The 14081-nt window shown below is 49.1% G+C and overlaps 2 protein-coding genes across 5 annotated transcripts in view; one reads left to right on the plus strand and one right to left on the minus strand.

Annotated features, from left to right (window-relative positions):
- Nucleotides 1–2019: 2019 nt before the first annotated feature.
- LOC309541461 (struthiocalcin-1-like) lies at nucleotides 2020–7869 on the plus strand. Its single transcript, XM_082239348.1, has 5 exons — nucleotides 2020–2135; nucleotides 3883–3980; nucleotides 4547–4684; nucleotides 6338–6452; nucleotides 7610–7869. The coding sequence occupies exons 1-5, from the start codon at nucleotides 2069–2071 to the stop codon at nucleotides 7669–7671; spliced, it is 480 nt and encodes a 159-aa protein (XP_082095474.1). The 5' UTR covers nucleotides 2020–2068; the 3' UTR covers nucleotides 7672–7869.
- Nucleotides 7870–12092: 4223 nt separating this feature from the next.
- CPT1B (carnitine palmitoyltransferase 1B) overlaps nucleotides 12093–14081 on the minus strand; it is a 41893-nt gene continuing 39904 nt past the window's right edge. For all 4 annotated transcript variants that reach the window (XM_082238841.1, XM_082238840.1, XM_082238839.1 and 1 more), the window contains one exon: nucleotides 12093–12487. In XM_082238841.1, the coding sequence (XP_082094967.1) occupies nucleotides 12398–12487 (90 nt within the window). In that variant the 3' untranslated portion in view covers nucleotides 12093–12397. The remainder of the gene's footprint in view (nucleotides 12488–14081) is intronic.

Here is a 14081-nt window from a genome sequence, read left to right on the forward strand (position 1 = left end):
GCTGGAGATTTGCTAGCCCCTTTGAGCAAATCTGGCGCCCAATGCCAAGCCAAAGAGCTGACACAGAAGCATAGCTGTCAACTTTCAGATTTGAAAATAAGGGATCAGCAGCCTCAAAAATAAGGGATCAGCAGCCTCACCTGTCCCGGGGACAGTCTACGGGGTATCTAACAATCCTGGATAGCAGCAGGAAGCAGCGGGAAACGGCACTGGAATAAGGGAATTTCCCGCAAAAAAAGGGGAGGTTGACAGCTATGTACAGAAGGGAAACTTTCTGCGCTTGCCAGGCCTGTTGTTGGCACCTTGCAATGAGGTGCTCAGCAGAACAGCATTACCTAGAAAGCACAAGGGTTTTGCCCTGTCCCCGCTGCTTCCCCCTGGAAAACCTATTCTTTAGGGATAGGTAAAGGTAAAGGGACCCCTGACCATTAGGTCCAGTCGTGACTGACTCTGGGGTTGCGGCGCTCATCTCGCTTTATTGGCCGAGGGAGCCGGCGTACAGCTTCCGGGTCATGTGGCCAGAATGACTGAGCTGCTTCTGGAGAATCAGAGCAGCGCACGGAAACGCCGTTTGCCTTCCCGCCGGAGTGGTACCTATTGATCTACTTGCACTTTGACGTGCTTTCAAACTGCTAGGTTGGCAGGAGCAGGGACCGAGCAACGGGAGCTCACCCCTTCGTGGGGATTCGAACCGCCGACCTTCTGATTGGCAAGTCCCAGGCTCTGTGGTTTAACCCACAGCGCCACCCGTGTCCCTTCTGTAGGGATAAATCAGAGCAAATGTCAGTTCAGAGAAAACCCTGTAGATGTTTGCTCTGATTCAATGGTAAATATCAGGTTTCGCCAGGCAGGGGAAAGAGGTGGAGCAAGAGCAAGTCTGGATGAAACCATAGAATCGTACGGTTGGTAGGGACCCCCAAGGGACATCTAGTCCAACCCCTTGGAATTGCAGCAAGAGCTGCCAAGATGCTATTGAAGTGCTCAGAGGCATACGATTTAATTTACGATTTACGATATCTTTATTGTCATTGTCCCTTGCGGAACAAATACAAATGCTTACAAAGTGTAATAAGCAAAAAATCTGCCCTTATTCCCTTATGGGGGACACAAGAGCCCTTATAGAGTCCCTTGTATGTTCTCCATCGGTCGGAGAAAATAACAGAGGCCAACCAGAGAATATTGAGAAGCAAAGCAGCTAGTAAGCCTGATCTTGATTGACTGTTGCAACAGGGTGCTCCCCTGAGGAGGACCCCGAACGAAGGCGTGCCTGCCCTTATGTAGACATTTTAAATTTCCTGCCCTGGAGCTCAAGACCACCCCCCAGATACGTCATACCTACATCACAGAAACGTGGTCTACAGCAGAAATTTGAGTGTTGTTGTTTTTCCTGTCTGGCAGGTTTTCTGATAGTGCCTTATCTGATTCCCTTTCCTGGTAGTCTGGCCATTCCTTTGAGATGGTGATTTCTCAATTCCTGAGACAATGGGAAAGTTCCCTCACCCCCTCCCTCCTTGCAGAGAAAACATTTGGTCAGTTTGGGAGTCAAAATGGTTTCAGGGAGTCAAAATGGATTCAGAAAGGTCTTCCTATGCTGCTCCAGACATTGGTACATTTATGAACATTTATTATACAGTGGTACCTCAGGTTACATACGCTTCAGGTTACAGACGCTTCAGGTTACAGACTCCGCTAACCCAGAAATATTACCTCGGGTTAAGAACTTTGCTTCAGGATAAGAACAGAAATTGTGTCCCCGCAGCAGCAGGAGGCCCCATTAGCAAAAGTGGTGCTTCAGGTTAAGAACAGTTTCAGGTTAAGAACGGACCTCTGGAATGAATTAAGTACGTAACCAGAGGTACCACTGTATATATAAGACCTTATTTTTTATTATTTCAAAAGAAACAGACAGCACTGGCCACCCCAGGCAGTCAGCTCAGGGATGGCAAGGTTGTCTCCAAACATTTCTGCTTCTGGCACTGAATGGGCAAGGACCACAGAGTCCTCCTCTCTTCTCCTGATTCCTCTTCCTCTCTCTCTTCCTTCCCAGAGCTGAAGAAGAAGCAAGAAGATGGGTCTGGTTTCCTATTTCAGCCTTGGGCTCCTGGGATGCTTCGTAGTTGGACCCTTCATGAGTGGTGAGTTCCTCCAAGACCCCAGTGGGGATGCATGAACCCCCAGCTTGTCTCTTGCCCCCTAAAGATTTTAAGGGGATCATCCTGGTCCAGTGCCTATTATTATTATTATTATTATTATTATTATTATTATTATTACTATTATTACTATTATTCCTGCTTTTTTCTTTAAGAAATGTTTAGGGGAACTCATTTTAATGCAAGAAAATCACCCTTTTATAGTTCAAATCAGGGAAAATAAATGGACAAAAGTACAAAGATTCACAACATGTTTAGGGGTGTGCGTACCCCTGTGTATCCCCATAAAAAAGCACTGGTGGTGGTGGTGGTGGTGATGAATTTATACCCTGTCTTTTTCCCTAAGAGGGACACAAGGCAGCTTACAGATAAAAATAAACACAGCTAAAACCCCCTTGGGGAGGGGAGAACAATAATTTTTTTAAAAGCAATTAAATTTTGATAGTATATATGTGTATACTGGTGTGTAAGAGAGAGAGAGAGAGATCTAGCCAAACATACAGATCATTGCAATAAAAGCAACACAGCGGCTGTGCTTTCCTTAAAAGCAGTCCGTTCCCAAAAGCCTCTTGGGGCAAGAAAGCCTTTGCCAGCGACAAGGAGGGGCAACAAGGAGGGAGCCAGTTTCCCTAAGGAGGGAGAATCAGAGCTGCCTGGGAGTTTTGGTCCTAGCTTTTTGACTGTGTCATTTTAATTTGTCCACCTCAAGTCTCGATCTGGAGATCTGCACTGGGTTGTATATATAGAGCGAGAAATGTCCGTTTGTTCTTGGGTTCCTTGGTTGCTTAGTGAAAGCTGGTAGTGGTGATGTGTGTATAGTTGGTCAGTCGCTTTGGCAGAAAGACTTTTAAGAATAAAAGCAGAAAGTACTCCGCAAGGATACTTTTCTCGTGGACTCTTTTATGCCGACAAGGGTCCGAGGACCAGGCTGAGGTGACAAAGGGAGGTCAGAACCTTTTTTTATTTATTTAACAAAGACTGACAAGATCGGCATACAGTGGTACCTCGGGTTACAGACGCTTCAGGTTACAGACTCCGCTAACCCAGAAATAGTACCTCGGGTTACGAATTTTGCTTCAGGGTGAGAACAGAAATCGTGCTCCGGCGGCAGTGGGAGGCCCCATTAGCTAAAGTAGTGCTTCAGGTTAAGAACAGTTTCAGGTTAAGAACGGACTTCCGGAACGAATTACCGTATTTTTCGCCCTATAGGACGCACTGTCCCATAAGGCGCACCTAGTTTTTTTAGGGGGAAATAAAGGGGGGGAATTATTTCCCCCCCCCAGGCGCCAGGCCCCAGAACAGGCAACTCTCCGCAAGCCGTGGGAGCCCAGCGCCTGGCTCCCGCGCCTTGCGGAGAGCTGCGCGAAGCCTGGAGAGCGAGAGGGGTCGGTGCGCACCGACCCCTCTCGCTCTCCAGGCTTCAGCGAAAGCCTGCATTCGCCCCATAGGACGCACACACATTTCCCCTTCATTTTTGGAGGGGAAAAAGTGCGTCCTATGGGGCGAAAAATACGGTAAGTACTTAACCCGAGGTACCACTGTATAAATAAAATAAAATAAGAATAGCAAATAAGCAAATAAGCCTGCTGCCCAGACTCTTTGTGCCCACCATTGGAATGGGGCACGCTACCCAGAGGTGCCCCTCCCTGTCCTCCTCTCTCCTAGGATGAGTGGCTGGGGGGCAACCAGGGGGTTCTGTATCTCTCATGGTGACGCTCTGTGTCCCACGCAGGAGGTGTCCATGCTGCACAGTGTCCCAACAACTGGCTGTCTTTCCAGGGAAAATGCTACGGTTACTTCCCCCAGGAGGTGTCCTGGCAGCATGCGGAGGTGAGCAGCGTAAAAAGGGCTCCCCCCAAAATGGGGTGGGAGGGAGCCCTCCCCCTTTGTGGGTCCCACTAGCAACATGAGTAGGGATGCGGTTCGAATCCCCGTGACGGGGTGAGCTCCCGTTGCTCTGTCCCAGCTCCTGCCAACCTAGCTCCAAGCTCCTGCAGCCAATCGGAAGCAGCGGAAGCCACGCCCGACGTTTGGCTTCTGAAAATTGTTCAAAAACCGGAACACTCACTTCCGGGTTTTGATCGTTCGGGTGCCGATTTGTTCGGGAGCCAAGGCGTTTGAGTTCCAAGATACGGCTGTATTTATTAAATTTCTATAAGCTAAAAAGTCCCAAACTCTGCCCCCCTTCCCCTCTATTTATTAAATTTCTGTATTTATTAAATTTCTATAAGCTAAGAAGTCCCAAACTCTGCCCCCGTTCCCCACAGGGGAGTCTCCCCACCCCATTGATAATTTTGGTTCTGAACCTTCTCCAACTCCTTTTTGAGATAAGGCAACCAGAACATTACCCAGTATTCTGAATACCTTGGACTCACCTTTTCCCCTCCCTCGACCAGAATGAATGCCAGCGCCTGGGGGGACACTTGGCCTCCCTTCTGGACAGGAACGAGCACAACGCCGTGGCCAGGTTCCTGCAGCAAGCCCAGAGATGGGACGACGACGACGTCTGGTTTGGGCTCTCCATCCCTGGCAGGGTGAGTGAGAAGCATCATTGCCCACCAAAGAATTGTGGCCTTGGAAGGGCCCCCCGAGGGTCGTCTATCCCAACCCCCTGCGATGCAGGAATATGCCCCCATATGCCGCTGTTGCTTGCGACGCGTGTTGACGTCCCAGCATCCATGTTTCCATGTAGGAGGGGCCAGAGCACCTGGGAAATTCCTGGAGGGGAGAATTCAGGCTCTCACCTGAATGCAGTATTTCCACAGCCCCAAACACAGTTATCCTCGGACAGGGCACTTCTGGGGGTTCCCCACACAGCCCCTGAGGTTTGGTCGGCCTTTACTAGGGACCAAGATAGATAGATAGATAATACTTTATTCGGCTATAAGCCCACCAGGTAAAACCAATCAGTAAATAAAATAAAATAGCATTTTACATTTTAAAATATCAACTAAAATATTTCAACGCATAATCTCCTTCACATTACATACAGTCTCTAGATGTACCATATTGTGGCCTTGAATATAAAGATGGTGGATAGAATTTACTAGATTTTAATAGTCATGCAGCATTCCATGAAGTCTTTTATATGAAAGAACAGAATTCGGGAATCTTGCAACCTGTAATGTTCTATAAGTCCTGGAGTAGATAAGCTAGATGTAAATCAGTGGTTTAGCAACAGTTTCCAAAATGATTGAACTCAGAATCCTTGAACGGGGAACAATATATAAAGGACAATTAAACAAGATATGATGAAGGAATTCTATTGATTTGTTGTCACATGCGCATAAACAGAGGTTTTACCTACTAGGGACCAAGCCTTTGGTGTGGGAGGCTTTGCCCTGCGGAACTCCCTGCCAGGGGAAGTTCAGTGCGAACCATAACATTGTATGTTAGAATTCCTGCTCCAGGTTTGCAGTCATGGGATTGTTGTCTATCATATGACGGTATGTGTTTTGACTCCACCGAGTGGGAAGTGATGGAGACAGGATGTTTGTGTTCCTGTGTGAAGTGGGACTATTGTCCTTTGTTCTTTTTCTCTTTGCTGTCTGATGCTGGAGAGAGAGGGAGCCATGTTGCAGTGCTCCGTGTGTGTTTATATGTAGATAAAGTAGATTAGCCAAAATGCTGAGGTCTGTTACGCAAGTTGCGCGAACTCTGCAGATCCCTAAATGTGCCGGTGTCGGTTGGCATTGGTCGCTGTGATGTTTGGGCTGAAGAAAGCTTTCAAAGCTCCCAAACGATTGACCAGGAGGGAGGGAACATGCCAGTCAGGCACGTGTCTCTGCCAGGGTCCTACTCCTGTGTAGGCTGAACTCCTCACATTGTACAGTTGGAAGGGACCCTGACGATCATCTAGTCCAACCCCCTGCAATGCAGCTGTCCCATACGGGGATCAAACCTGCAACCTTGGCGTTATCAGCACCACGCTCTAACCAGCTGAGCTATTCAGGCTGACATCCCTACCTTCTTTTAGATGCCGCCTAAAAAAATGGTGTTCTTCACAGAATCCTTTGAGATGAGTTTCTTTCTACCAAGCAGTATTTATTTATGCATTTGTTGTGTTGTATTTTATTTTATTTTTAAAAAATGTTACGTAGCGCCTTGCTGGGTTTTTCTGAAAGCTCGACCCCTAAATGTTCCAAATCCTGGTTCCCAGATGCATTTTTCGTCTTCCCCATTTGCAGAGCACCACCTGGGCCTGGGCAGACGGCAGCCCCGTGAGCTACACAGCCTGGGAAAAGTACAAGAGCTATCCTGCCCTGAAAGGCGAGCATTGCGCTGCACTGGATGAGTCTTCAGGTGAGGAAGTGTGCGAGAGAGAGGGGGATTTAGGAGGGTCGCTCCGTTCTGGGCACCAGGCAGCGTTCGCGGCAGGAATCATTCACGCTCGACGCTGTTAACCTGCGGAACTCCCTGCCTCAGGCTGTTGCAATGAGAACTCAGTGGGGTGCGACACAAATGGAAATATAAAGGCAGTGTGACATTTGTTAGGTGGGTTCCCGTGGCAACGTTCTGCTTTGTAGCAGGGTCTGCGGTGAACAGGAGGGGAAAGAGCTATGGAACTCGCTGCCACAGGAGGCAACCCAGTCCTTTTTTTAAAAGGACCAATTCATGGAGGCGACGGCTAGCAATGGCTACTGGCCACATTGGCTATTCATGGCCTAGGACCCTCGTACCTATGGGACCGCCTCTCCTGGTACGCCCCACGGAGGACCTTAAGGTCCATAAATAGCAACACCCTAGCGGTCCCGGGCCCTAAGGAAGTCAGATTAGCCTCAACCAGAGCCAGGGCCTTTTCAGCACTGGCCCCGACTTGGTGGAACGCTCTCTCTCATGAGACCAGGGGCCTGCGGGATCTGATTTCTTTCCGAAGGGCCTTTCCGCAGGGCCTGGCCTTTGGCTTGGAATCCACTTGATCCCCTTCCCCTCTTTCCTCTTTCCTTTCTTTTTCTGTGATGGAACTCCTACTTGGGGACTTTTTTCTGGCCCACGTAGGACCAGTCTGGAGAGTTGGCTTTGGTGAAGATTCGATGTTTTCATCCGCAAAACGATTTTGATTTGAGTTTCTACTGAAATAAGGCTGCATTTTAATGCTGTACTTTAATCTTGTTTTAAAGTTGTATTTTAATCCATTGTTTTTATACCTGATGTTAGCTGCCCTGAGCCCAGCCTTAACTGGGGAAGGTGGGGTATAAATAAATAAATTATTATTATTATTATTATTATTATTATTATTATTATTATTATTATTATTATTCTCTGCCTCCATGGTCAGGGGCAGCAAGGCTTCTGAATCCTAGTTGCTGGAAACCGCAGGAGGGCAGAGAGCTCTGGGGCTGGGGTCCTGCAGGTTTCCTTTTGGGGCATGTGGTCGGACTCTGCAAAAACAGGCTCTTCGGATATTCTTATGGGGCAGGTTTCCCAGGACTGACTCCTCCCTCTCTCCCCTTTCCCAGGGTTCATGCTGTGGGACAACGATTCCTGCTACGACCGGAACCCCTTCGTCTGCAAGGTGTAGACAAGCACACCTGGTGGGCATGAATCCTGGAAGCTTCAGCACACACTGCAACCTGCCCTGCCCTGGGTGGGTGCCTGGAGGCCCCGGTCTCCTGTTTCCAGCCCTGCACAGACCCTCACTACACATCCCCTTTCTCCCTCTCTCAAATCAGCCCCCCCCCAGCTCCCTTGCTCTGACTCTGGATGCCAACTCAGGCAGGCAGCAGCACAGTAGTAGCAATAAACCTCTCTTGAGCATGTAGAATGCACCGTCTCTCTTCGTTTTCTGTGGGGGGGCTATGTTTTTTTAAGGAGATACATGGAAATTGGGGCCCTCTAAAGCATGGGTAGGCAAACCAAGGCCCGGGGGCCGGATCCGGCCCAATCGCCTTCTCAATCCAGCCCACGGACGGTCCGGGAATCAGTGTGTTTTTACATGAGTAGAATGTGTCCTTTTATTTAAAATGCATCTCTGGGTTATTTGTGGGGTATAGGAATTCGTTCATTTCCCCCCAAAAAATATAGTCCGGCCCCCCACAACGTCTGAGGGACAGTGGACCGGCCCTCTGCTGAAAATGTTTGCTGACCCCTGCTCTAAAGCAAGTCCCGATTTTCATGCATCAAAGGCTAGGGGCTCCTAACCCTTCCTGGCTCTGGGGCGGCCTTCTCTCCCCTGGTGTCCTCCAGCTGGTTGGACTACAATACCCATCAGCCCCTGCGTCAGATGGCCACGGAGGCAGCAGATGAGGGGATCTGTAGTCCAAAGCAGAAGATGCCATGCTGCGTGTGTGTGTGTGTGTCTAGATCATGCCTGGTTAGCTTTGCTCTCTGTTCAAGCCTGATCGGGATCAAAGTGGGACTGGCTGTGGCAGGCAATGACCCATAGAATCATAATATTGTAGACTTGGAAGCTACCTCCAAGAGCCATCTAGTCCAACCCCCTGCAATGCAGGGATCTCAGCCAAAGCATCCATGATAGAGGGCCATCCAACTTCTGCTTAGAAACCTCCAAGCAAGGAGGAGAGTCCGAAACCTCCCTGGGCATGTTTGCTGTATGACCTTCAGGGGATGGGGAGACTTTTCCTTAGCACGTCCAAAGCGATAGCATAGCTGAAGATAAAAGTCTTGCAGGAGCGAGGAGGCAGGGCTGCAGAGGGCAGACGGTGTGGCACAGGGTCAAGAAGGCAGTTGGTAAAGGGACCCCTGACCATTAGGTCCAGTCGTGGCCGACTCTGGGGTTGCGGTGCACATCTCGCTTTATTGGCCAAGGGAGCCGGCGTACAGCTTCTGGGTCATGTGGCCAGCATGACTGAGCCGCTTCTGGCGAACCAGAGCAGTGCACGGAAACGCCCTTTACCTTCCTGCCGGAGTGGTACCTATTTATCTACTTGCACTTTGACGTGCTTTCAAACTGCTAGGTTGGCAGGAGCAGGGACCAAGCAACGGGAGCTCACCCCTTTGTGGGGATTTGAACCACTGACCTTCTGATTGGCAAGTCCTAGGCTCTGTGGTTTAACCCACAGCGCCACCTGCATCAGTTGAGGTAGCCCCAAATCTGAAAAGGCTTAGGTCGGTCTCATCTCTCAGTGGGGCAGCGAAAAGTATGGACAATGGCACTTTTGGGGAAATGGGCAAAAGAAGGGAGGCCTCTAGCTGGTACAGCAGGTGGTGACGGTTTTCTGGAAACCTGGTATCTTTTCGCAACATTCTCCACCAGAAACTTCTTTGGCACCTTCCGGAATCACTCCTTCAACTGTGGCAGAAGATCTTTTCTTCCATAGCCTAGAGGGGGTGGTGATGGTATGTTTATGGGGAACTGTTGTGGAAATCCACGAGACACAAAGATATATGAAGGTGATGCAGTCAGGGCAGGGGGCCTGTAGAAGATGCAGCTGCCCAGAATCACAGCAACCACAGTGGATGTGCCAAGCCCAGAGGACCTCTCCTCCCCATTTTCCCTCGCTGGGCAATCCGCAGTTGTGTGACACAGTTCTTGGGCTTGGCCTGCTTCTTGCCCTGCCTGGCCCTTCTTTGGAGAAGCTCCCTCATGCCAGCCTCGTCTTCATGCCCACCTTAAGATCTGACCTGTGCTCAGCACACCCCCAGTGGCAAATCCTTTGAGGAAAGATGAAGGGACTGGCAGTGTTGGCCAAGAAAAATGTTGGGTGGGTGTGGGGAGGCTGCAAGACTCTTGGGGAAGCCCCAGTGGGCTCAGTGCAACTTACTCCTGTGTAAGCATTTGTACGACTGGGCTGCTTAAGTCGAACCCAAGACTTGCAAATAATCTCCAAAAAGCTCTCCCAGCAGGGATGCTCAAAAACTGCCTCCTTTGGGGTTCAGAGTTGCACACTTTTTGGATTCAGTTGAGTTTTCGTGGCACTAAGAAACTGGGACCCATTAGGCAGCTTCAACGTGGACGAGAGCAGGAAGGGCCTGTGCTGCAGTCGAGGGCCAGGGCATCCCTCTGTGGCCCCTTCCTCCTCTCCCTGAGCAAGGCTGTTGACCTGGGCCCAGCCTTGCAAATTGGGCTCCAATGATGCATTGCCAATAGCCAATAGAGTCTGGGGGGTCTGGAAGGTTGCCAACGTAACTGAGTGTGGAATAGAAGGTTGTTTAGCAAGGTGTTCTGGGAAGGAGATGGCGGAGAAAAGACTGGGATCCATCTTGGGCAGGCTGGCTGAAGGCCGGCTGGGAGAGATGCCTTGGACTCTAAGGCGGCAGTGGTGTAGGGGGCAAGCCCCTCTTGAAACGACTGTGCTGTGAGATCTGGACCCCCTCCATGCAGGCTGAAGGTGCAAATAGGTGAATAAACCATATTTCTTGAAGCTATGACAGTCTCTGCCATGTCTCAGGACTCCAAAGGAACCACAGTGCTGGGAACCTCCTGGAGTCTTGCAGAGAGTTGGCGCCCGACTTGTGTTACAATACTGAGCAAGAAAGACCATTGGTCCGACAGAGGGGCTTTGCCACACGTCCAGTTGTGCTTGCCCAGAAAGCACTGGCCCCAGGGATTTTCTGCCTTTCCTATCCGAGTGGTTTCCTGTTTGCCACGCTGCTTTCCCCTGGAAAACCAGCTCTTTGGAATTAAATCAGATGAAATGTCCTCTGGGGAAACCCTGATGGTTGCTTGCTCCAATTCAGCGGCAAAGTTTGGAAGTTTTCCCCAGGAAAACAGAAGTGCAGGTGAGCCCCCAAAGCAAGGGGGCGTCCTCTGCCCCTGTTCTCCAGCAGCTATGCGGCAAGGAGGTTATGACTGCTGACCAATACCTGGAGTAGGCAACATGATGACCATGTACATATGCAATAAACAATCTTTTATAGCATTCCTTCAAACCATAACACGTCCAAAACGAAATCTTTAGTCTCAAAGTCTCTGAAAATCATTAAATGAAGTGAGGTAACAGACTTTATGGGACACGGGTGGCACTGTGGGTTAAACCACAGAGCCTAGGACTTGCCGATCGGAAGGTTCGAATCCCCACGGCGGGGTGAGCTCCCGTTGCTTGGTCCCTGCTCCTGCCAACCTAGAAGTTTGAAAGCACGTCAAAGTGCAAGTAGATAAATAGGTACCCCTCCGGCGGGAAGGTAAACGGCGTTTCCGTGCGCTGCTCTGGTTCGCCAGAAGCGGCTTAGTCATGCTGGCCACATGACCCGGAAGCTGTACGCCGGCTCCCTCAGCCAGTAAAGTGAGATGAGTGCGCAACCCCAGAGTCGGCCAGAACTGGACCTAATGGTCAGGGGTCCCTTTACCTTTACCAGACTTTATACAATGACAGACAAGCTGTGAAGCTTTGTGTCTTCAGCAAATATGATGTCCAACACTGAACAGTGATTCTGGATACTGACTACTAGAATTCTTGGTCAGCGTGGTGGGAAGATATAGAATTGCTTCACAAACCCATCTTATTTCGAATGAATGTATGTCAACGAAAATATCCAGTGCTGTGGACTACATTATTACATGAGCACTATTCCACGGGATTGGATATTTTCATTTACATACATTCTATATGTAGTCTATATATAAAAGATTGTTCATTGCATGTGTACATGGTCATTGTGTTGCCCAGACACTGCTGACGTTCTCTTTGCAACACAAAGGGGTCAGTGTGAAAGGAAGCGCAGGTGAGCCCCCAAAGCAAGGCGACTTACTGTGCCCCTGTTCTCCAGCAGCTACACGGCAAGGTTGTTAGGACTGCTGACCAATACCTGGAGTAAGCCTGCAATTTTTTCAGGGAAAGATCCATTCTTTGTGCCTTGTCTGGGGCTGGAGAGGGATGGGCCCTGGAAATGCACACACCGCCCAAGAAAGAAGCTGAGGGGGAGCCCCCCAGCTCCTGCCACCCCCCTGCCCAACTCGCATTTCCTCTGCCCCCCTTCCCGTTCCCTAAGAGACACCTACAGCAGAGCAGCTTAGAAAACAGGCTCAGCGCCAGGCACCCGCAGCCAAAAGCGTTCCTCCTTTATGTGTGACATCGTAAATACACCCTGCCCCACCCTCTTGCCCATCTCCCGCCAGCCTCTGGGGTCCCTCCATGGGGTGCTTCCTCCGGGCAGAGAGGGCTGGGGGGGCAAGCAGCTGGCAGTACGGCCCAGAAGCATCCTCTTGCTTTCTGCTTGCCAGGAAGGAGCCAGCTCTGCAGCCAGATGGCTGGGGTGTGTGTGTCTGTCTGTGTGTGTTCCTTGTGGCTCCGGTCAGAGTGGGCCCAGGACAGAGGGGTCGCCGCCATCGGAAGCCCAGTCCAAGCTCAGTCGGCCACTTTCTTGGGAGGCGTTTCAAACAGGGCTGCAATGTCCAGCATCGCCCGGTGGATGTTCTTCCCAAAGCGCTTGGAGTCCTGGGGAAGAAAAAAGAGTTGGTAAAGGTTCGGGAAGATCACTGCAGATGGTGACAGCAGCCACGAAATTAAAAGACGCCTGCTCCTTGGGAGAAAGGCGATGGCAAACCTAGACAGCGTCTTAAAAAGCAGAGACATCACCTTGCCAACAAAGGTCCGTATAGTTAAAGCCATGGTTTTCCCAGTAGTGATGTATGGAAGTGAGAGCTGGACCATAAAGAAGGCTGAGCGCCGAAGAATTTATGCTTTTGAATCATGGTGCTGGAGGAGACTCTGGAGAGTCCCATGGACTGCAAGAAGATCAAACCTCTCCATTCTGAAGGAAATCAGCCCTGAGTGCTCACTGGAAGGACAGATCGTGAAACTGAGGCTCCAAGACTTTGGCCACCTCATGAGAAGAGAAGACTCCCTGGAAAAGACCCTGATGTTGGGAAAGATGGAGGGCACAAGGAGAAGGGGACGACAGAGGATGAGATGGTTGGACAGTGTTCTTGAAGCTACCAGCATGAGTTTGACCAAACAAACGTGATTTGTTTACAGGAAACTCACATAACCAGAGCCCACAGGAGACTGCTTATGAATAAAAAATTGGGACAAGAATTTATCTCGTCGGACAAAGTGAAAAAAAGAGGAGTTGTGATTTATGTAAAAGAGAAGTGGGCCCCAAAAATGATTTTTAAAGATGAAGAAGGAAGATATTTAGCGGTGGAGATTCAAGCACAAGGAGAAAAATTTTTGATAATTGGGATTTATGCACCAAATGAAGGTAAAGCAGAATTTTTCAAAAAACTTCATGAAACCCTGATGGACTATTTGGAATATAACATGATAATCATGGGAGATATGAATGGTGTAGTTTCTACAAACATGGACAAGACACAAAGACTGATACTCACTAAAGAAGGGAGACTCCCGAAGACTTTTTTTGAAATGACTGAAAATATGGACTTAATAGACATTTGGAGAACAAGGAACCCTCTTGAAAGAGAGGGAACCTTTTTCTCCCAAGCAAAGATGACCTGGACCAGAATCGACCAAATCTGGATTACTAGTGGAATGGCTCCGAAGATTAAGAAGGTAGAAATCTGCCCAAAAACCTGCTCCGACCATAACGCCGTGAAGATGGAAATGAAACTTACAACAACTGGTCAGTTTAGATGGAGAATGAATGACACCCTGTTTCGAGATAGAGAGCTCCACTTGAAGGCCCAAAAAACCTTAAAGGACTATTTTGAAATCAATCTAAGGGGCGATGTGGAAAGAAGAGTGATCTGGGACGCAAGTAAAGCTGTGATGCGAGGGTTTTTGATTCAACAAAACTCAATAAAGAAGAGAAAGCAGAAGGAGAAAAGAGAAAAATTTTTGGAAAAGATAAAAGAAGGAGAGAAAAAATTAAGGTCAAAACCAAAGTCCCAGGAGATTTTGAGGGAGATTAAATTGTATCAAACACAATATATGGAATTGATGAACCAAGAGATAGAGTGGAAAATAAAGCAAATGAGACAAAAGACATTTGAGTCGGCAGACAAATGTGGCAAACTCTTGGCATGGCAACTCAAGAAAAGACAGAAATTAAATACAGTTTCAAGTTTGG

Source organism: Podarcis vaucheri, assembly GCF_965113315.1.
Source record: "Podarcis vaucheri genome assembly, chromosome: 10".
NCBI classification, from domain to species: Eukaryota; Metazoa; Chordata; class Lepidosauria; order Squamata; family Lacertidae; genus Podarcis; species Podarcis vaucheri.